A 24,191-nucleotide genomic window follows, 5' to 3' on the forward strand; every position below is an offset into this window, starting at 1 on the left:
AACTATAAATTACTCTCTTTAGGCTACCTAAACTGACTCCAGGTCAGTTGTTGTGGTTCATAATGTCTTTCAATAGAGGTCTGTTTTGGTACAATTATTCAAGTGCAGCCAAGGGCCAAAAGATTTGCAGCAAGTGCCTCACATGACGACGCCTCTGTATAGGTTTCCATGGCAACACGGGGCATGTGATGGGGAGCGCTTATGTTGGCCTCTGGCTTCGGGCTTCCCAGGAATGCCCCTCCCCCTCTCCCCCCACGCCTCCCCTCCTCGTCCACCCCAAGCCACGGAGCGGGCTGCGCGTTCATTAATCAACATCCCCATTCCATCTGCTGCTACTTCTGATATAAAATGTGATTTGGCCTAATTTGTTGCTCATGTTGCAATGCTGTTGTTAGCGCCTCTGCCTCGCGTCAATCAAGCTTTTCAATTAGCCAAAACTTCCTCAGAAATACAGTAAATAACCACAACAACAGCTGTGCGCATCCAGCTCGCTGCTTGAGAAGAGCAGAGTCGAGGATTTTTATTTGATATATTTATTAACATTTTATAAATGTATTACAAAACGATTTGCACTGCATCCCTATTCCCTACCTCATTAGCAGTGTTTGGTCTTATTCTTTAAACTTTTTTTTTACTGCATGAAGCACATTATCAGGGCCAGGGGGCTCATACAGAATGAACGAATGAATGAATGAATGAATGAAAACTTTGTTTAACAGATTGCAGAATGGGTACAATACAGTACATAAAATTGTTAAGGCAGACCAGAGAAAGACGTACGTCTTGTTTACATCAGGGTCCCCCATTTTCAAAATTTCATTAGTGAACTAAGTATTTAGCTGTAATGTACATGTACCTTATGTGACTAAAATAAAACTTGAATTGTGAGGACTTAAAAGGAACGAGTCTGGAATTATTTCACAATTGCCCCCCCCCCCCCCCCCCTGCACGTCGATTAGACACACAGTGATTGTCAGAGGGCTCATGTCCGGTGACCGAAAGAAGGCGGGTCTAGATCTCCCACCCAGTGTTCGGGAGCCGGGTGCTGCTAGTCCCCCCACACTCATCCAGGACTTGCAGGACCTCCCGGGCCAGGATAGGAGAGACCGACGTTCACAACTTTGCACACCCGACGTCCCTGCATGCAGCCCGGCCGCGGGGACTCGTGAAGTTACCACCCGACACACAGCCAGGATGGACGGGCCCAACCAGACTATCGACCCGGGGTGCAGGGGACCACCGCCGCTCGCCATCGACATCATCCTCCGTGAGTCCATCGCGTTTTCTAGAGTAGGATCAACTTGCCTTGGAGGAGAGACCGATGTGGCGTATAGAGGCTCGTATGGAATACTGTGTTCGCTAGAGTCTCTCTCTCTCTCTCTCGGGCTGCAGATTTAGGTACAGTTAATAGTGGATCAGGCAGCTGCAAATAGTTAAATTCTCGGCTAAGTGTTTTTAATAACACTTATCTGGCATAATCCCGAATAAACCCAAATCATTTTCCATCAGCGGGATGTTGATATAATTTCCTATTTAGGCTTCTGACTGATATAATAATCCACTTCACAATTCATTAAGTCTTCATAACTTGTGATCCATGAAATCCCATCATAGCGCAATTGGGGGTGCTTTTGCAATTGGGGTGCTTTTAGCGTTCAGGATTAGCATTCCATTGTGGCTTTAGTGGGACTGAGATGTTTACACTTAAGGACATCATTCTGCCTATACAAAGGCCATTCTGCCTATACAAAAGGTGTTACAACCAAGTCAGGGCAAGTCATTTATTTATATAGCACGTTTAAAAGCACAAGAGCCAACCAAAGTGCTGTACAATCAAAGCTTAAAATCAATGTCCTAATATAAAATACACAAATACAAAAAGGCACAGCAGGACAAGACAGTCCATTCAGAGAATAGGACAGTAGGACAACACACAGATAGGGGAACACAAAGTACAGTAGCACACAGCCTGTCTGTCTTACCCTAAGGCCTCAACAGTCACAAGAATATGGCTCGTTTCCCCTTAGACCTTGGTTGCAACGTGGTGGACAACAAGAAGTCGGACACGTTTTGAGCAAAAACTAAAATATTTATTTAACTGCTATTTTTCTAAGGAGCAAGTGGAGAGCTGGGTGCACCAGCCTCCTTGGTTCAGTACAATATGGACAAAAAGGCAAAATGGTGCGAGAAGAACACAGCAGTGATGATGCTCCCATGGTTTATAGGGCGTGGAGCCTCGTCACCACACCTGTGTTCAATTATACAGAAGCAGTGTCAATTACAACAATCAATTACTGGACATCAATTAAACCACCACAGCCATACCACCAAGTGAATGCAACACAACAGACAGTGAGTACACCCACCACCATGTGAATGCACACCATATATGTAAGTATATGTGAAAGTACACATAGCAAAAGAGTAATTTGCCTTTGTACAGCAGAGTACGTACCCCTCTGCATGTGTATTTTTAACTTAACTGCTCTACATGTGTATGAATACCACTTACATCTGTGTCCCTCTACATGTGTATGAATACCACTACACCGGTGTCCCTCTACATGTGTATGAATACCACTACATCTGTGTCCCTCTACATGTGTATGAATACCACTTACATCTGTGTCCCTCTACATGTGTATGAATACCACTTACATCTGTGTCCCTCTACATGTGTATGAATACCACTACATCTGTGTCCCTCTACATGTGTATGAATACCACTACATCGGTGTCCCTCTACATGTGTATGTACTATTATACCACGGTATCAGTACTGCCCTACAAATGCAAACTATAGATTAGATTAAAATGTATTGTCATCATACAGCACAAGTACAGTACAATGAAAAGAGGTTTGGCATCCAACCAGAGTGCAATTGTAACAGTAAAGTGCAATAGTAATATAAAATGTACAGGTGATTAAACTAGGTATAAAATATATACATTTGTACTACTGGGTATAGTGCTAATCAGATGTATGTATGTACAGAGTTGTAATACCAATATGTACAGTGATACAGGTATAAATTGGGGACCCTGATGTAAACAAGACAAACGTCTTTCTCTGGTCTGCATCCCCTTAACAATTGTGTGTATTGAGCCGTACTGTATTGTACCCATTCTGCAATCTGTTAAATAAAGTTTTCATTCATTCATTCATTCATGGTTGTAGTGTAAAATTAGGCGGGTTTCGGCTGTCCTGACTGTGGTGGGAAGTTCATTCCACCATTGTGGAGCGAGGACAGAGAATAGCCTGCTTCTCCTTGATGACCCCCCCCCGGAGCTTGGATAGGAGTGGGTCTGAGGCGGCCAGAAGATGCAGACTGTAGGGGTCTTGATGGTGTGTAGTTAGTTAGAGACCATTGACCAGAGGTAGGCGGGAGCTGTTCCCTTCGCTGCATTGTATGCGAGGTCAAGGACCTTGAAGTGGTTTCATGGGAAGCCAGTGCAGCTCTCTAAGAAGTGGGGTAACATGGGCTGACTTTGGTAGGTTGGAGATCAGGCGGGCCACTGCGTTCTGGATGAGTTGAAGTCGCTTGGTGGCAGTGGTCGGTAGACCAGCGAGCGGTGCATTGCAGTACTTGAGGCGAGACGTGACTGTTGTTTAGACGATGAGTGGAGTGGCTTCTTTTGTCAGGATACGGTATATACAGCATTATTGTACATGCTATCATATAGAGTTATCTGCAGGTGTATAAGTAGGTATATAGGAGGATTATATGCAGACAGATATGGATATGTATGTATATGCAGTATATATAAATATATAATGTATGTGGTATATACAGCACTGTAGTAGTAACTGAAGTTTAGGGCAGCATTGTTGTATGGCTGGCTATCTTCTTCCAGAGAGAAAAGTTGATAATTGATGATTATTCTTCTATATCACAACAGGTTATGTAATAATGAGTCAGTCACTAGTGATTATATATGGGGGCAGTGGTGGTCTACAGGTTACTGGTGGTCTACACGTTAGTGGTGGTCTACAAGTTAGACCACCCTCTACACTACACGTTAGTGGTGGTCTACAAGTTAGACCACCCTCTACACTGCAGGTTAGTGGTGGTCTACAAGTTAGACCACCCTCTACACTGCAGGTTAGTGGTGGTCTATACGTTAGTGGTGGTCTACAAGTTAGACCACCCTCTACACTGCAGGCTAGTGGTGGTCTACAAGTTAGTGGTGGTCTACAAGTTAGACCACCCTCTACACTGCAGGTTACTGGTGGTCTACAAGTTAGTGGTGGTCTACAAGTTAGACCACCCTCTACACTGCAGGTTAGTGGTGGTCTACAAGTTAGACCACCCTCTACACTGCAGGTTAGTGGTGGTCTATACGTTAGTGGTGGTCTACAAGTTAGACCACCCTCTACACTGCAGGCTAGTGGTGGTCTACAAGTTAGTGGTGGTCTACAAGTTAGACCACCCTCTACACTGCAGGTTACTGGTGGTCTACAAGTTAGTGGTGGTCCACAAGTTAGACCACCCTCTACACTGCAGGTTAGTGGTGGTCTACACGTTAGTGGTGGTCTACAAGTTAGACCACCCTCTACACTACACGTTAGTGGTAGTCTACAAGTTAGACCACCCTCTACACTGCAGGTTAGTGGTGGTCTACAAGTTAGACCACCCTCTACACTACACGTTAGTGGTAGTCTACAAGTTAGACCACCCTCTACACTGCAGGTTAGTGGTGGTCTACACGTTAGTGGTGGTCTACAAGTTAGACCACCCTCTACACTGCAGGTTAGTGGTGGTCTACACGTTAGTGGTGGTCTACAAGTTAGACCACCCTCTACACTGCAGGTTACTGGTGGTCTACAAGTTAGTGTAGCCCCTTTCGTGACTGTGATGCACTGAGTGAATCCACAGTCACTTCCTAGCCCATAGCCAACCAACCTAGATTTACCATGAAGGACTGGTTCTGCCCGAACCGTTCGTTATACAAGTATCACAGAGAAATTTCAAAGGTACTCACAGTTGCACGAGGGTTTCGGACAGAGATACGTGATGGTTTGAAAGCTCTGCGTTGCTAATAAACATTTTAAATAATTTTTTATAAACGTGTAAACATCAGAGGCAGCGTTTGCTTCTTCTCTTATTCTGCATTTGTGACATGCCTGGTGCGCCCAGCATGCAACGCTGCTAAACAATTATTAACGCTGCTAAACAATTTAATAGCTGCCAAATAATATTTGTATAATCGATTTAGTTGTCGATTACTCGATTAGTAGTTGCAGCCCTAGTGGCCAGCAGTAGAGGACTGTGGTTGTACTGGGCAACTCCTAGTGGTCAACAGTGTCAGACTGGTTGTACTGGACAGCTCCTAGTGGTCAACAGTGTCAGACTGGTTGTACTGGACAGCTCCTAGTGGTCAACAGTGTCAGACTGGTTGTACTGGGCAGCTTCCAGTGGTCAACAGTAGAGGACTGTGGTTGTACTGGGCAGCTCCTAGTGGTCAACAGTAGAGGACTGTGGTTGTACTGGGCAGCTCCTAGTGGTCAACAGTAGAGGACTGTGGTTGTACTGGGCAGCTCCTAGTGGTCAACAGTAGAGGACTGTGGTTGTACTGGGCAGCTTCCAGTTGTCAACAGTAGAGGACTGTGGTTGTACTGGGCAGCTCCTAGTGGTCAACAGTAGAGGACTGTGGTTGTACTGGGCAGCTCCTAGTGGTCAACAGTAGAGGACTGTGGTTGTACTGGGCAGCTTCCAATGGTCAACAGTAGAGGACGGTGGTTGTACTGGGCAGCTCCTAGTGGTCAACAGTAGAGGACGGTGGTTGTACTGGGCAGCTCCTAGTGGTCAACAGTAGAGGACGGTGGTTGTACTGGGCAGCTCCTAGGTGTGAATGTGTCTGAAGCAGGGTGTTACTGAAAAAGAGAAATACAGTACAAAAAATACAGAGGATTTTGTGGCCGGACACATAATAATACATAAACAAAGTGTATTTTCCTGAGGTCACTTGCTTAATTGGTCATTTTGTTTATCTATTCAATTACTGTATACCAACTCAATATGTTGTTTTAAATGCACTTCTGTTGCACTAACTGCTCATCCGGAGCAGTTAGGGGTTCAGTGTCTTGCTCAAGGACACTTCGACACATTGCCGGAATCGAACCGGGAACCTTCTCGATGACCAGCTCTACCTCCTGAGCCGATGTTACCATCATAGCTAATTATTTTACAGATTTAAATTACATACCAGTATTAGGATTCAATTAATTATTCACCCACAAGATTTAATAAGATTAGCAATTCTAGGCTAAACTGGTCCTGGACTATTAGAGACCTAAGTAGAACACGCAGGCAAAACATCTATCACCTTAGCTTCCACTGGTCTCATGCAAAACATTCCATTGAGTCATGGAACACAGAGTAATTATGCATTTTCAAGCTCATAAAACCTTATTAGATTTAAATTAGTTATTCCCCCACAAGAGTTTGTCAGATTAGTCGATTTGTCCACCGTTGACTAAAAACACACTTCTTCAATCAATATTTGAAATGAAGAAGAAGAAAAAACAAAAGAGAGAAACAATACTAACTAATAGTATTTTATTATTATGCACTTTGCTACTAAGGAATCTACTTTGCCTATACTACTACCTACTAACTATGCTAATATGTCTACACTACTATTGTGAGGATTCGCCTGTTCCCTGAGCTTTTCCCTGTCTACTCTCCTTCACCAGCCCCCACCCTTGGACTACCTTCACGCAGCTGTCATAGTTTGTGATTAGTGCCCCATAGGGCTTTATATACCTGGACCTCCCTTCCAGTCCTGGTCGGGTCGTTCTGTGTCTGTGTTCATGGAGTTCTGTGTTCATGGAGTTCTGTGTTCATGGAGTTCTGTACGTTACCATCCTGTACGTTACCATCACCTGCCGCGTCTCCGGCGTGAGACGACGTGCCAGCCATCACCACCTGTCGCCGTTTGCCTGGAGTGGGACACCGTCTTCGCTCTCTAATTCTCTACGGGAGGTTTTCCAGTGTTCCCACTCCAGACGTCAAGCCGGCTCGCCATCGCTCCCGATTCCACGGGAGGAAGGCGTCTCTTCGTGATCCTCATTCCTGGGGTGAGGCTCGTCGTCGCTCCCTAGTATTCCACGGGAGGACGGCGTGTGCCCATCCCGTTCCCCTTGGACCCAGGCTCGTCGTCGCCCCTAGTATTCCACGGGAGGACGGCGTGTGCCCATCCCGTTCCCCTTGGACCCAGGCTCGTCGTCGCTCCCTAGTATTCCACGGGAGGATGGCTTGTTCCCATCCCGTTCCCCTGGGACCCCCTTTGTTCTGCGCTGCCCGTCTGCAGCATCCGAGGAGGAGGATTCCTTCCTGAGCAGCAGAGCCCTACTCGGTGTAGGGACGGGAGGAGGATCTCCGTGCCCGGCCCCCGCTGTCGGGCCCCTGTCCCCGTGCCAGGCCTCCGCCGTCGGGCCCCTGTCCCCGTGCCAGGCCCCCGCCGTCGGGCCCCTGTCCCCATGCCAGGCCCCCGCCGTCTGGCCCCTGTCCCCATGCCAGGCCTCCGCCGTCGGGCCCCTGTTCCCGTGCCAGGCCTCCGCCGTCGGGCCCCTGTCCCCGTGCCAGGCCTCCGCCGTCGGAACCCTGTCCTCATCCCTGTAAGCAGCTCTGGCCCTCGCCCTGTCCAAGGCCTTAACCCTGTTCTCTGTCCCTGTCTCCAGCCCGCCTCTCCGGGCCTCTGTCCCTGTCCCCCTCTCCAGTGCCCCTGGTCCTGGCCCTGACACTTAGCCCTGGTCCTTAGCCCTGGCCCTTAGCCTTAGTCCCTTAGCCTGTTCGCCTCTTAAAGGCACAGTGCCGCATTTTCCATATTTCCTTGACTCTAGTGTTTTTGTGTTTTCCCTTAAAGGGACTGTGCCGCTTTTTGTTCTATAATAAATATTTGCCCTGTTTTGGCTTACTCTCATACCTGTCTTGTGTTGTGCGATTGGGGTCGGTTACAAACCATAACAACTATGCACTCAACACTGTATCACTCAAGTTCAACACTGTTTGACGAATAATCTTACTGACCCTTAGCTTAGAGTTGTACCCTTCCTGCTGACTTGTTGTACACAACTTGTAATTGGCTTTGGATAAAAGCATCATGTTTGATTTGCATCCCTGGCCAGTTGGATTACGGCAAGGGGAGACAATGGGCCTAAATGAGTTGATAAGTGAATTGAGTCTGAGTTTAACCCGTGGTCCTGGAGTTTGAGGCATGTGGTCTCTGTGCTCAGTGAAGCTACCCTGTGTAGGAATAAACACACAGAGAGGAACGAGGAGGGTTCCAGACCAGGAGAGAGAGAGAGAGAGAGAGAGAGAGAATTGTGTGTTAGTGAATTGTGTGTGTGTTAGTGTCTACACAAACTGGACACTCTTCACCATTCTGCCATCCGCTTTGCCACCAATGCAGTGCACCCTTTAATACACATCACTGTGACCTTTACAAACTGGTTGACTGGCAATCCCTCCACACCCGGCTCATTCTCATGAAATCTTGATTTCAAAATTTCAAACATAATTTTTTTTAACAAACTTGCATCAACAAATTTCCTTTTCAAGCACTATAAGCCAGGTCTAGAGTATATGTGAATAATAATTAGAAAATATTTATTTACAATTTAACACCCTTTTGAACACATTTTCCAAAATAAGTCCTTCAAATTTGCATTACCGCAACAGTCTTAAAACTTCAAGACAATAAGAAAAGTGTATACATTTTCAAAGTTTTAAGAATTGATAATTAACAGTCATAGACACATACCTGAAACTATGAAATAATATATATTTTTAAATAATCATTTTTAGAATAGTTTGTCATATTACTCTCATTACCGCAACACCTTCTGCGGTCGACAACCTAATTTTTGTGATATTTCATGGAAACCTGATTTTTTTTTAAAATGTCATTGTAAACATTAAAGCACATAACAAATAGATCATGGACATGCCTTTAGAATCAAATTATAATTGTTCACTAAATTAAATAAACATTAAATTAACAGCTGTTGTGGTAATGATACATGGGTTTCGGAAATGAGATTAATGATTTCGGTAATGATAATAAGTATGCTAAGTGTTGCCAGACACAACTCGAGGCTTAATGCCCGCTTAAGCAAGGCTGTTGGTTATTCAAAGCAAACCACTTGGTGTGTCTGATTAGCCACAAACACCAAAGCAGAAAATTGGAAAGTTTCACCGCACCGTTTGGCTACAAATCGACTTTAAACAGGACATTTTGGTCCATAAGGAATGAATGGGAGAACATTCTAGAACATTTGGATGTCACAGTATGTCATAATAGACATTCTAGAACATTTGTGTCACAGTATGCTGTCATAATAGGACATTCTAGAACATTTGTGATGTCACAGTATGATGTCATAATAGACATTCTAGAACATGTGTGGTGTCACAGCATGCTGTCATAATAGACCATTCTAGAACATTTGTGATGTCACAGTATGATGTCATAATAGACCATTCTAGAACATTTGTGATGTCACAGTATGATGTCATAATAGACATTCTAGAACATTTGTTATGTCACAGTATGATGTCATAATAGAACATTCTAGAACATTTGTGATGTCACAGTATGATGTCATAATAGAGGCATCACCCACACTTTCACAATTTCCCTGCGCGGAATTGTCTAGTTTTACTTGCATCCCAAAATTTAGGTAACACAACAAATTACATAATTATGAAAACCTCTAATTTACTGTCTTATTTGTCAAGTTAACACAGTGAACCTTTTTAATGAGAGATTATTTCAGGGCTTGCCAACTCTCACTGACTGCAGTGACTGGATGCTTTCATAAAATTGCAACTAAGGCATTTGCATATCCTGTCAATCAAATTAAGAAAAAAAATGCATTTGTTCAGCTCAACTCACAACTTTATTCTGTTTAACAACATTGTTTAAAAATACAATAAGATGCAATCAATATACAGAATAATAACAAAAACAAACAAAACCTTTTTCATAGAACAATCACTGGTTCAGGTCATATACTTCAAAAAGTGCTCTAAATACAAAAAAAAAATAACTCAAACAATCACACATAGGCCTGATAAGCAAAATGTGCAACTCTGAACCTTGCTTAGATAATACAATCCATATAGGCCTAAGATAAATGTGTATATTCTTGTTAAAAACAAGTAGGCCTGTACAAAATGAAATAAAAAACAAGGACACAATCATGACAAAATGGTTGTCATGTATAAAACATGCTTAGACCTGTAGAACCCCCCACCCCACAACACGCATTTACACACACTTCTTTGTGTATTTAGCCCAGATCTCAGCTGAAACACTAAAATGACGTGCAGAGGATGTGGCAGGTAGTGGCTCCGGGATGACACATTTGATGTCATCCAAGTAATACCACACTTTCTCTCCATCGAACCTCCGAGATGGAATGTAGAATTTATTCTCTCCAGCACAATTCATCGTGTCAACTTCATATTGATCATCCACAATCTGTAAAGGACATAGGTAAAAGAAAAAGTACAAAACAGGACTCAGGATTTACCATTAACAAGTAACCTAGTGTCCATATCTAAAACTAGTTCTACATACCTGTGTGATGGTGCCAGGGAACAACTCTGCATCATACTCCACAAGGACCCACTTTCCCACGTCCAAAACAGGTCCTGGCTCTGCATTCTCCGTATCTGACTCCACATTCGCTCCTATGAAGGAGCACTCTTTTGGGAGAAAGCATCCACATGCACTGCCACAAAAGCAGGATACGTCCCGGGTCTGGATTATTCCTGGTTTTGTAGATGTCAGCTATAAACAGAAATTAAACAATAAATGTATTAAAAAAGCATATGAATCAATAAAGTTAAGCCAACTTATGACAATTAATTAATTAAAACACTTAACAGGAGCACTCATTCAAGGGTACTACGACTATGCTTGCTCCTCATGGTACCAAAGCACCTCAAAGGCACTAAAAACAAGATTACAAACATCACAAAACAAACTGGTCAGACTACTGCTTGACCTTACTCCTAGAACCCACCTCACCCCTGCCCACTTTGTCATTATGAATTGAAAATGGGGGACCCTGATGTAAACAAGACGAAAGTCTTTCTCTGGTCTGCATCCCCTTAACAATTGTGTGTATTGAGCTGTACTGTATTGTACCCATTCTACAACCTATTAATAAAGTTTTCAATCAATCAATCAAACGTGTTCAACCTCATGTCACATTGACCTACCTGGTGAATCTTCATAGTCCCGGGCACTGTATTCAGGGCTGGAGGAATCAAATCGTGGGCCGAAATGATCTCCTCCTCTGTTACCATGTATAGCCTTACAGATGAGTGTGTTGCCAGTTGCTGATGCAGTGTGTTGGTGTCTGGGATGCTAGTTCCATAAGCAACAAGCCGGTCTGCTAGGTTCTTGAGTGCACCCCCTACCCCATCAGGGGCACCCTTGCCATGAGATGCCTCTGAGAAGTTCCAGGTGACATATTCAAACCCTCTCATGAAAGGCACTGTCGAGGCCAGATAGAACGCTGTCTTGTTGCGGTACTGGGAGGTGGGTCCATCTGAAATAAAATGGATGTGCTTCACTTCTGGATGTTCCTCCCGGATGGACTTGAGCACTGGATTAAGATGAGCCCACGTTGCAACAGCATCATGTTTTAGGGACGCTGACAGAGACGCAAAAGACTCCACACGTCCCCCACTCAGGTATTTGACCCCAGTATGAAGCGTCACTTGCTGGTTCCCGCCACCAAAGTGGGTGTCTTTCACTTCCCTGGTGTACTTACAGCTGTAGTTCTCACTGTAATCAATGTGGACAGCCACCTCTTTCTCAGTAAGGTTCTCCTTGAGTGACTTCAGCCTCTGGAACTGGTGCTGGATGTTATACACATGAATGGCCAGTTTATTTACATGGTCCTTAGTGAGGTCAACAAGTTTGTCGATAGATGTGTGTGTCTTCTCCAGTGCTGTGTTTTTGACATTCGTCTCCTCCAGTGCACCATCTTTTCCCTTTTTTGTGATTTTACCTGTCCGGGTAACCCACTGGTCCCAGGAAATTATGTTTCCCTTGGTTGATGGATCAATAGTTGTAGGGAAGGTTTTGCCTTGGCATTGAATGCACCTTCTGTACATGCATTCCACATCACTTGAGCTGCAGACACAGGACTCAACTATTTCAGTTGTGGATGGTGTGGCAACAATCCCAAGCTGGTGAAGCTTCTTGATTTTGAATAGGAAATTCTCGTGGATTTTGCAGGCACAGGTTTCTCTTTGGGAAACGTTGGGTCTCACGATCCAAAAGGGCTTCAGTCTGCAGAACTGAGCCCTTGAGAGTTTGTAGCGAGGGTGCTGACTGAGAAATTTAACATGTAGTCTCTCCATAGTGTCAGTCAGTGCCCTCTTCCTGAACACTTGTCCTTTCTTGCGGACTTCCCCTGTTTTGCCATTGATGACTGTTGAGTTGTCATCCTGGTGCAAGAAACGACTCACAACATGTCCCATCAATCGTCTCTGGCTGTTGTTTGGCAGGGTCTTGGGCTCTCTCCGGTGGGTGGCTCTCTTCTCAATGGTGCCTATCAAAGGAGCTGGTCCTTTTTTGTTTTTTTTCTTGTAGCCTTCTAAGCTGCTTCGTTAGGTTAGAGTATTTTCGGGACTGGATTTCCAGTTGATCTTTTGTCGCCCTCAGTTTTGACCTCAGTGAGGTTATGGTTGCCTCCCTTTTTCTTCCTGCTTTGGGGGTGGAGGTCTGCTCTGGTGTTGGGCAGTTCAAAGGTGGCTCGGGAGGCCTTGGTACTACCTGGACATCCTGCATTCTCCTTTTTCTTCTTGCTTTGGGGGTGGACGTCTGCTCTGGGCAGTTTGATGGCAGTTCTGGGGGGCTTGGTGGTACCGGTAGGCCTACATATTGCTCCAGTACCTGTGCGGCATCTGGCTCATTGATGGAGGGAGGGGTCAAATCCAAGATGGCATTCAGTGTTTTCTTTTTAGCATAATGCCTGTTCGAATTTTCTCTCCATTGTTTTTTTTTCCTTTCATATTGTTTGGAGGTAAGATCTTCCATTTTCTTGATCTTACCATTTTCCTTTCGTTTTTGATATCTAGAAATGAAAAGGAAGCATGCCATAAAATTAGGAAAAACATCTAGAAATGAAAAGGAAGCATGCCATACAATTAGGAAAATATAGGGCTGACCCCTATTAATCGATTAGTCGACTAATTGGTTGAAAGGGGCCGTAGTCGACTGGCCAACCTCTTAGTCGAATATAAAAGATTATTAATATATATATATATATTTTTTTTTAACTTTTTTTTTTCAAAAGAAAAGAGGCATAGAAGCGTGGCTAACGCTAATGGCACGCATACCAGAGGCTAACTGCCTACGAAAACAGGCACAGAGGCACTGAAAGAGGATTTCACCCATCTAATGAACACACTATACTAGACAAATATCAAGATGTATCCATCAGTGGACCAATTGCATGCTTTTGCAGAGGACAAGAAGCCGTCAGTCGACTCTTTCAGACATTAAGCACCCCCACAGCCCAAATGGAATGATTAAAGAAAAAAATTAAAATGTACTTTTTTTTTTTTTTTTTTTTTTAAGTCGACCAATAGTCGACTAACGGCAAATTTTGGCCAATCCTAGTCGACCATCCAAATCCTTAGTCGGGGACAGCCCAGGACAGACCCTACACTATGCACTGGATGGAGTGTGTGTGTGTGTGTGTGTGTGTGTGTGTGTGTGTGTGTGTGTGTGTGTGTGTGTGTGTGTGTGTGTGTGTGTGTGTGTGTGTGTGTGTGTGTGTGTGTGTGTGTGTGTGTGTGTGTGTGTGTGTGTGTGTGTGTGTGTGTGTGTGTGTGTGTGTGTGTGTGTGTGTGTGTGTGTTACAGTAGGGCCTGACTTTCTTAGAGTGTGTGTGCATATGTGTGTCCTACAGTAGGGTTCTCCCTGTGTGTGTGTGTGTGTGTGTGTGTGTGTCCTACAGTAGGGACTGAATGGCTTACAAAGTGTGAGTGTGTACACATCCTCTAGTGAGGGCCAGAAAGCTGGACATCCTATCAACTAAATGGCTTGTATGAGGCTTCCTATAAACTAGCATGTTTGCTAATGACTGTACCATTCTCACCCCCCTTACCTCTCTCTCTCCTTCCTTCTGTACTCGTCCAGCAGGTCAGGGTTGTTGTAAACCTTTTCTCTGAATTTTGCTAGCCTAGCCTTTGCTAACGCTTTCTTTTTCTCAGTGGCTGACTGTCTGCAATGAAACAGGAAAGTTAGTAAATTACATCAAAATGAACTGTTGATGATACACATTTTATTATTACTATGTAATTACAACGTTATGAACACTTAATGTTGAAGTGTTACCAATTATTACTATTTAATGACAAAGTTATGTGATGTGTTACCAAATTCTCATTGCCGAAAGAGAAGTTCTCATTACTGAAACACCCAGTAAAGTGTTGCGGTATATGAGAAGTGTGTTGCGGAGGATGAGAGGAGTTAGCATTTTTTAGCTAACAATGGAGAAGCCATGATGACATTGGCAAAAAAATGTCATGGTACATGTTAGGAACGTATTAACCTTTGTGTTGATCAAATATTGATGATCAAAACTTTTTTCAAACAAGTAATACTTCATGTTTCAGTAATGAGAAGCAATTTTGTCGTGTACAAGGGCTGAAGAGGTAAATTAGAACTTTTAAGTGTTAACCATTGAGGTGACTTCACTTACCTAGTAGCCATCTTCTAGTTGGTCTTCTTTGTGATGCATCATGGGACAATACAACTTTATTTAAAAAAATTCTGTAGTCTTAACAGGAAGGTGAAAACTGTTGCGGAGAATGAGAACTGCATCCAAGGACATTATGTTTTCCACAAAAAAATCATTAATTTGTCAATTTAATTGTATAATTCATCATAATTTCCTTGATGACACAAATAAATAAACAATATTAATACAGTTTTAGAGAAACATTTTGAGTTTATTAAATATAAAATTAAGTCAATGTGCCATAGAAATCAATGTGGACGCATCGCGGTAATGAGAATTTAAGCACAAAATGTACTAAAATATTAAAATAATTAATTGTTATGAGTAAACAACTCATTGTACAAGAAGGAGCACATTTTTATCTTTAATATTATGTTTTGTTTACTTGAATAAATGCTAACCTTTATTTAGAAAAGATCACGGCCATGGTAAATCATTGATTTCATGAGAATGAGCCGCCGACTCCACCATTGGTTCCACTCCATTTACAAGACAATCCTGGGCAAGACCCCACCTTATCTGTCCTCCCTGCTCCACCTTTCTCATAGCACTTATACGGCACAAGATCAAGCAAACTCATCAAATTAAACATCCCAAGATCCAAGACCACCTCCGGCCGAGACTCCTTTCACTTTGCAGCAGCTTATGACTGGAACGCTTTTCAAGACACCCTTAAACTTACAGCTCTTACTTCACTGACTGCCTTCAAGAATATACTCAACACGCTCTTAGTAGATCCCTCTTGCTCTTGCTGATACCACAGTTTCACACTTGCACTCATTCATACTTGCACCTAGACACACGCATCTGTTTGCATGCACATGCACACACACACACACACACACATTCACATACTTTCACCCCCCCTAATCCTCCCCTGTTTATTTCTTTTGTACATAGGCTGTGCATGTATTTGTTTGTTATTTGCTTATGTGTATGATTCTTAACTGTGTTTTTATTTTGTTATTGGTGTTATTTTGCATATGTGTGTGTGTATATATATATATGTATATTTGTTCTCCTGTTGGGGCCTCTTGGACCAGATCGACGTTGTAAATAAGAAACCTGGGTAACACTTTATAATAACACTCAGTTATAATACCTTTATAAGGTATTTGTAGATAATGAACTAATCATGAACAAACTATGTATATACATTCGTAAATTATTATTAAATCATTTATAACTATTTGTATAACATTTACAAATTAGTTATACATTATTTATAACTCATTATCAACATTGTTTGTACTTGATTTGTTCATCATTAAATAATGTTGTTTAATGTGTAGTAAGTAAGTAAGTGGTCAAGCAAAAAGGTGAAATGGTGAGGTTATGGAACCGCCTGGTCCAGCTGCCAAATGGCAGGGTGACAAAAAAGATTTTTAATTGGGACAGAGCACACGGTCATCCCTGGTCAAGAGAGATGTCTATGATTTTTTCTTCTACTGACTTGAGTATGATTTTTATGAACAATTTGCAGTGTAAGGTTCACATAATTAAAACAAAATTATCAACAATCCATCAGGATAAGTGGAAGGTGGAGATTTTGAAAAAACCTAAACTTTTATATTGCAATTAAAAATTAGTATTTTACTGAACCTTATGTAATGTTAAACTTAAAGAGAAGACGGAGGTCTCTGTGTGCCCAGTTGAGGTCTGGCACCCTGCCATTGGCGGTGGAAGTGGGTAGATTCCAGGGTAAACCTGAGGAGGAGCGGTTGTGTGTTCTGTGTGATCTGGGAGTGGTGGAGGATGAATATCATTTTGTTTTTTATTGCCCTTTGTACACCACTTTGAGGAGGGATTTATTTGAAAAAATTCAAATTGTAAACCCAGATTTGTTTTGGCAGTCTGAGAGTTGTATGTTGAGTTGTTTTTTTGTGGAGGACATCTTCGGTTTTGCAGGATCTTTGGAGAAGGCATGGCACCTGAGACAAAACACACTGTATCCTATATAATTGTATTTGAATTCACCTTGTTTTTCTGTTTATTTACATTGAGTACAGCTTGTGTTATATTACGTTTTATTGTATTTTCTTGTATTTTTTTTATGGCCATCTTGGTCTATTGTCATTTGTTAAGTAATTGGTCAAGTATATTATTATATACTGATTGTTATGTGTCTTGTAAGCCCATATGGGCTGGGCATACATCTGTATGTAAGACACGAAAATAAAAAATATCAAATCAAATCAAATCAAAAAATGTAGATGCTTTGAAAATGGATATGAAAAAACTACTATACCTCCATTTATTTGTTCATGTTCAACAAATGATTTGTAAAACATTCTTAAAAGATCTATAAATCATTTGCAGATGTTATTGTGTGCCTTAATCTAAAGTGAAGACTATTCATCATTAACAAATGTCTAATAATTTATTATTTGTGGACATTTATGAATACACACGAAGCAATGACCAGACTTGTCTTTTCATGTTTAACAAATTATTTGTTAAGACATTCATAAAACATCAATAAATCATTTGCAGATGCTATTGTGTGCCCTAATCTAAAGTGAAGACTATTCATCATTAACAAATGTCTAATACAGTTAATTATTTGTTGACTTTTTCATCACCTGTTACAAATGTAGCTTTCGGATCCATCCTTCTTTGTGACATCAAACAGTGACAGAATTAGGACTATAGATAAATGCAATTTTATTAACATATAAAATGCATGTGCAGTGTGCACACATAACATATAGTGTAACCTGGGGGACACTAGGACCCAGGAGTAGTATGCAGAGGGAGTTTCACGTGAGTGAGACTTCACGTTTGTTCTCGTCAGTTTGTGTGCTTGTGTGTGTGTCTCTGTGTGTGTCGGTGGGTGTGTGTGTCTCTCTGTGTGTTAGTGGGTATGTGTGTGTATGTGTCTCTGTGTGTATATGTGTCTGTGTGTGTGTGTGTCGGTGGCTATGTGTGCATGCCTGTGCGTGTGCTTGTTTGTGTTTATGCATGGGTGCCCCAAGACTTTTGATCACGAGGTAAATTAATCAAGGCACCAGAGAATAACAGGATAACTAAACAATCAGAATTCCTGTCCTTTATTGTCATGGAAACGCCTCATCTGATCCGACTGAACGTGGGCAGAACCATCTGGTCTATGACTAGTCTCTTCCCTTTCCTCTCCTCTCTCTTCCTTAGAACCCTCACTTTCTTCAGAGCGGCTTGGCTTTAACCCTTTCACTACCACAACCTCTGTAGTGTGCTAGTGAAAGGTTAACCTTCTGTATTGTGGTAGTGAAGGGTTAACCTTCTGTAGTGTGGTAGTGAAATGTTAACCTTCTGTAGTGTGGTAGTGAAAGGTTAACCTTCTGTAGTGTGGTAGTGAAGGGTTAAACTTCTGTAGTGTGGTAGTGAATGGTTAACCTTCTGTAGTTGGTAGTGAAAGGTTAACCTTCTGTAGTGTGGTAGTGAAAGGGTTCACCTTCTGTAATGTGGTAGTGAAAGGGTTCACCCTGTAGTGTGGTAGAGAAAGGTTGACCTTCTGTAGTGTGGTAGTGAAAGGTTAACCTTCTGTAGTGTGCTAGTGAAAGGGTTAATCTTCTGTAGTGTGGTATCTGTAGTGTGGTAGTGAAGAGTTAACCTTCTGTAGTGTGGTAGTGAAAGGTTAATCCTTTGTAGTGTCAGTGGTAGTGAAAGGATTAAGAGCGAGGTAACGACCTCTGTCTGTGTGCCATGGGAGTCCCGAACCTCAGAAGCTCTTCCCAGAAATGATAACAGGTATTTCCCCCTTCCTAGTAATCCCGCCCCTCCTGATGTGAGTTGGCCAAAGCCACGCTTGTGTTTTCAGTGTAAAGAGTTTCACAATTTCACTCGTGGAGCATGTGTACGTCTGTGTATGGCGAGTCGAGACCGGCCTGCTTGTGATTTCCTGTTTTTGACAGAAATTGCTTTGCTAATAGGAGTTTCTCGGAAACATGGTGCCCATGCCACGTCTGGCTCCGTTCAAAGGATCGGACTGCAACATGTGTCCCCTCACTCCCCTGGCGCAAGTCCCGAACAGGGCCAGCTCGTAGGTCTACATTGATTACTATATCACCAAATATAGGCACCACATTGTAGTGCTAGGCAGGGTTTATCATTTGCCATCTGTCAATGTGATCGTATTGTTGGATTTCTTTCTAATATTGTAAATCGATGAAGAAAGCAAATATTAAGTCAAAATGATCTCTTGAATGTTTATTGACGTTTCATTTTTATATCACTTCCAATGGCCATGCAGTCCAATATGATTCGATTTGATTAGATTATATAAAAAATTTATTGTCATCATACAGCACAAGTACAGTACAACGGAAAGAAGTTTGGCATCCAACCAGAGTGCAAATGTAACAGTAAAGTGCAACAGCATCAATATACAATATACAGGTGATTAAGCTGGGTATAAAATACATAAATGAGTACTAGCGTTAGTATATAGATTAGTACTACTGGGTGTAGTGCTAATTAGATGTATGTACAGAGTTGTAGTATTAATATGTACAGTGATACAGGTATAAAGACACTATGGTAGTAAGTCAGACTGGCCAGCAGCGTAACTAGTAAGAGTAGGTAAGGGATATGTACTGTATAGATATAGTATCTACATATATGTATCAAGGATTATGTGCAGGTATGTACAGACAGGTGGATAGATATATTGTAAGAATAAATATATATACATATATACGGTATATACTAGGGCTGACCTTCGAAGCTTTTTTTGGCAATCGAAGCTTCGGGGCCGAGCTTCGATTTTTATTCGAAGCTTCGAGAGAGAAAAAAAATTATTATAATATATATATATTTTTTTTATATATATATATTTTTATCTTATGTTGTGGGACTTGTACAGCACTTTGGTAAACTTTGTTGTTTTTAAATGTGCTCTATAAATAAAGTGGATTGGATTAATTAATTAAGTAGCCCCTTTCATGACTGTGACGCAGCCAACAAGGTTTCACTCGGCTGCGCTGCCTGGGTGCAGTGGGGCTGCTCTCACAGCCAACGACATGACATTACATAATTATGTTGCAACCTTCGTCTATCAAGCAAACAATTATATTATATTTAATTTATAATTTATAATTATATCAGACAATGCACCTACAAAAGCAGATGATTACAATTAAATTAGCCAGCTTGGTAACACATTAGTCATAGCAGCATAGGCATAGCCTTATTAATGTTTTGTGTGGCGTCGCCGTCGTGTACAACGATACTTACGTTTTTTAGGTGATTTGACAAAGTTGTTGTAGAGTTGTGATATGCCATTTTCTTCTGGCATATCTGGCACTCTGCTTTTTGGGCATTGTCTTTGCATATTTTAAAGTGTAACCACACGTCTGATGACTTCTTCGTCGACATGTCTGCTGCACATGTCCTTGTTGTTTTCAACACAGATAATCTCCACGTGCTTGTTGTAGAGAGGTGGAGTCGAGGCGCCGCTTACTTTCGTTTCATTGGAATGGAGGCGCAAGATTTTGGAGACAAAAAAAATAATAAAATGTAACTTCGATTTTTTTTTTATGTTCGAAGCTTGTGCCATCGAACGAAGCTTCGAAGTATTTAAGACAGCCCTAGTATATACAGCATTATTGTACAAACATGCTATTAGACAGAGTTATATGGCTTATATGCAGGTGCATAAGTAGGTATATAGGTACATGTATATAGTTATATATCGTTTAACATGTGATCTTCCGTACTGCTTCCAGACCTGCGGTTGTGGCTCAGGCTCAGAGAGGCCTTGGGTTGACCTGTCCGTGTGCCCAGAGAGAGAGGGCTTCAACAGGGATCAGGCTGCTCACAGCTCCACGAGCTGGTGATGCGTCTGAAGTTATATCTCGCCATGTGGTGCAAAGTAACTAAGTATTTTTACTCAAGTACTGTACTTAAGTATAATTTCGAGCAACTTTACGTGAGTATTTTCATTTGAGGGAACTTTATACTTTTACTCCACTACATTGATCTGAGCCCATTGGTTACTAGTTTTACTAGGTTTTGCATAGAAAACATGGCAAGTGTATGAAGATTATATACGTTCACATTTGGAACCTGATGTATTCAGAGCAGCATAGCTGGACCCCATACCATACTTTAACATAACCTTTCGCCAGAGCAGCATAACTGGACCATGTACAGTACCACTTTAACACAACCTTTAATCAGAGCAGCATAACTGGACCACATACCACTTTAACATAACCTTTAATCAGAGCAGCATAACTGGACCACATACCACTTTAACATAACCTTTAATCAGAGCAGCATAACTGGACCATGTACAGTACCACTTTAACATAACCTTTAATCAGAGCAGCATAACTGGACCACATACCACTTTAACACAACCTTTAATCAGAGCAGCATAACTGGACCACATGCCACTTTAACATAACCTTTAATCAGAGCAGCATAACTGGACCACATACCACTTTAACATAACCTTTAATCAGAGCAGCATAACTGGACCACATACCACTTTAACATAACCTTTAATCAGAGCAGCATAACTGGACCACATACCACTTTAACATAACCTTTAATCAGAGCAGCATAACTGGACCACATACCACTTTAACATAACCTTTAATCAGAGCAGCATAACTAGACCACATACCACTTTAACATAACCTTTAATCAGAGCAGCATAACTGGACCACATACCACTTTAACATAGCATTTAGAGGTCAATGGATCAAGGAATACACAAACATCATATAGAATGCATACTTTTACTTTAGATACTTAATAAGTACATTCAATAGCAAATACTTCTCTACTTTTACTTAAGTCGAATTTGAATGGAGGAATGTTAGTTTTACCAGAGTACTCATTTATCTGGGTATTTCTACTTTTTTTTTGGTCCACTTTTTCTCCTTATTTTTCTATTTTTTCTCCCATCCCAATTTCGTAATTCCAATTCTACCCTCCCCTGTCTTGAACGTTGCTAGACTATGCCTCCCACTGGTCGGCTGTAGTGCGGATAGAAGCCTTGCATCACGTGTCCCCTCCGGTACACGAGCAGGCAGCCTGTCGCATCTTTTCACCAGACAGCGCGGACTCTCAGTGGCGAGGAGTAACGCGTGGGAGGCTCACGCTGCCCCAGATACTTCCTGTTTCCGCCCGCACCGGCGTCACCCAACCGACCTGTAGGAGTCGCTGTCCACAACGTCCAATCCCCACCCACCGGCTTTCCCACCCTCTAACACTGCCAATTGTGTTAGTATGACGACCGGCCAAGCCGGTAGCAATGCAGAGAGCTGGGCTCGATACCAGTGTCTCCTGCGTTAGTGGCGAGCGCCTTGCCCAATGCGCCACTCAGCCGCCCTTGGGTATTTCTACTTTTACTTAAGTAAAGGAACGGTGTTCGTCTTCTTCCACCAATGGTAGCGCATAGTGTGGTTCTGAAAGACCTCCATGTCTCCAGTAAGTGGTGTTGCCCATGTGATACATTCCATACCGTAGAGGAGAACAGGGAGCCTGTAGGTATTATAGACTTTTCTCTTGATTCTCAAAGGAATTCCTGTTGACTTCAGGATGTGTTGTTTCTTGTAGAGTGTGGTCCATCCTAGAAACCTGGGAGGCAGGATGGCCAGTAACTAAAAGGTCGCTGGTTCGATCCCCATCCCGACAGGAGGGTGTATCCAGCTGTGAGCTGGTGACTGAAGGGTGGCTGGTATTACATCTACAGTGCCCACCATCCTGCCTAAGGCCCTTGAGCAAGGCACTGAACCCCAAAAACTGTCCCTGCACTCTGACCTCTCTGATGAGATGTGTGTGTGTGTAATTAGCAGGGATATAAGGACTGTGTGTAACTAGGAGGGATATGAGGACTGTGTGTGTGTAACTAGGAGGGATATGAGGACTGTGTGTGTGTAACTAGGAGGGATATGAGGACTGTGTGTAACTAGGAGGGATATGAGGACTGTGTGTGTGTAACTAGGAGGGATATGAGGACTGTGTGTGTGTAACTAGGAGGGATATGAGGACTGTGTGTGTGTAACTAGGAGGGATATGAGGACTGTGTGTGTGTAACTAGGAGGGATATGAGGACTGTGTGTAACTAGGAGGGATATGAGGCGTTTATGTAACTATGAGGGATAGGAGGACTGTGTGTGTGTGGTGTAACTAGGAGGGATATGAGGACTGTGTATTATGTATAACTAGGAGGAATATATGAAAAGACAAATTTCAATTATACATTGACAATAAAATAAACTTATTCTCACTGCGATGGAGTGGTCATTTGTGCTGGATAATCTATGTCCCAGATATATAAATCCATGAAAATGAATGGATTCATGAATCCATAAGCATATCCTAATATTGTGATGGATCGAGAAGATGCCTCTGTTTATTTTCTCCTAATGTCCCGCTCTTCTAAATTCTGACTTGGCCCACATATGATGTTATTATTGTTATTGGATTAATCTAAATCTAGTGAAAAGGCTAAATCCACAAGGTGACAGTACCTTTTGTGATTATATCATGTCCTTTAATTATTAGGTGTCCTTTATGAGAAGATCTTTGAGTTTAAAATTAAATTAAATGTGATCTAGAATGACCCACTTGAAGAACACAGAGCAGCAAAAAGAAAAAAAGGCTTGTTTATTAAAAAAGTCTTAATTTCACTAGTTTATCTAGGAATGGTTTAAGCCTGTCATGTGATCCGGGCCGTAACAGGTGATTGGCTCCGTGCTGTGGATTGCCGGTGCCATCACGTTTTTAAAGGAACACGGCAACATTATGGGGAAATGCTGTACATACCAATTTCCTCTCTGTGCGTTCAGTAGAAAGCTGATAGCTGGGACAGGTGTTTTTGGTCAACAGCTATAGGCTAGCCTGTCCATATCCACTTCCATTAATTTGTGCTAAGCCAGGCTACCTTGCAGCCGGATAGCTTTCTACTGAATGCACAGGAAACTGGTATCTATCTGGTTGTCTGAGTCTGGAGAAGACTAATATTATGTTTTTCATCTCATTGATCAATACCATTTTATTCCAGAATTGGACATCTTTGGGATCATCCTGTACTCCATCCTGACCTTCATGGCGACGGTGTCCCTGATAGTCTACATTGAGGAGTGTGTCTACATCTACAGGAAGGTTCCCGCCCACAAGAAGAGCGTCATCATGTGGGTTAATGGGGCAGCACCGGTAAGATGTCTGTCTGTCTGTCTGTCTGTCTGTCTGTCTGTCTGTCTGTCTGTCTGTCTGTCTGTCTGTCTGTCTGTCTGTCTGTCTGTCTGTCTGTCTGTCTGTCTGTCTGTCTGTCTGTCTGTCTGTCTCTCGTTCTATATCTCCATCTGATGCGTAGGCAATACAGGCACACAAACAATCATAAATGGTAAATGGTGCATTTATATAGCACTTTTATCCAAAGCGCTTTACAACGTATGTCTCACATTTGACCCATTCACTC

General features: G+C 42.3%; 1 protein-coding gene across 1 annotated transcript in view; it reads left to right on the forward strand.

The window, feature by feature from the left end:
• The first annotated feature begins 1,068 nt into the window (after window positions 1–1,068).
• Window positions 1,069–24,191, forward strand: part of slc51a (solute carrier family 51 member A) — a 54,094-nt gene continuing 30,971 nt past the window's right edge. The window contains exons 1-2 of the mRNA XM_084326610.1: window positions 1,069–1,267; window positions 23,775–23,926. Coding sequence (XP_084182736.1) covers window positions 1,195–1,267; window positions 23,775–23,926 — 225 coding nt within the window. The 5' untranslated portion in view covers window positions 1,069–1,194. The remainder of the gene's footprint in view (window positions 1,268–23,774; window positions 23,927–24,191) is intronic.

This window comes from Notolepis coatsorum (assembly GCF_963971535.1).
Source record: "Notolepis coatsorum genome assembly, chromosome: 12".
NCBI lineage: Eukaryota > Metazoa > Chordata > Actinopteri > Aulopiformes > Paralepididae > Notolepis > Notolepis coatsorum.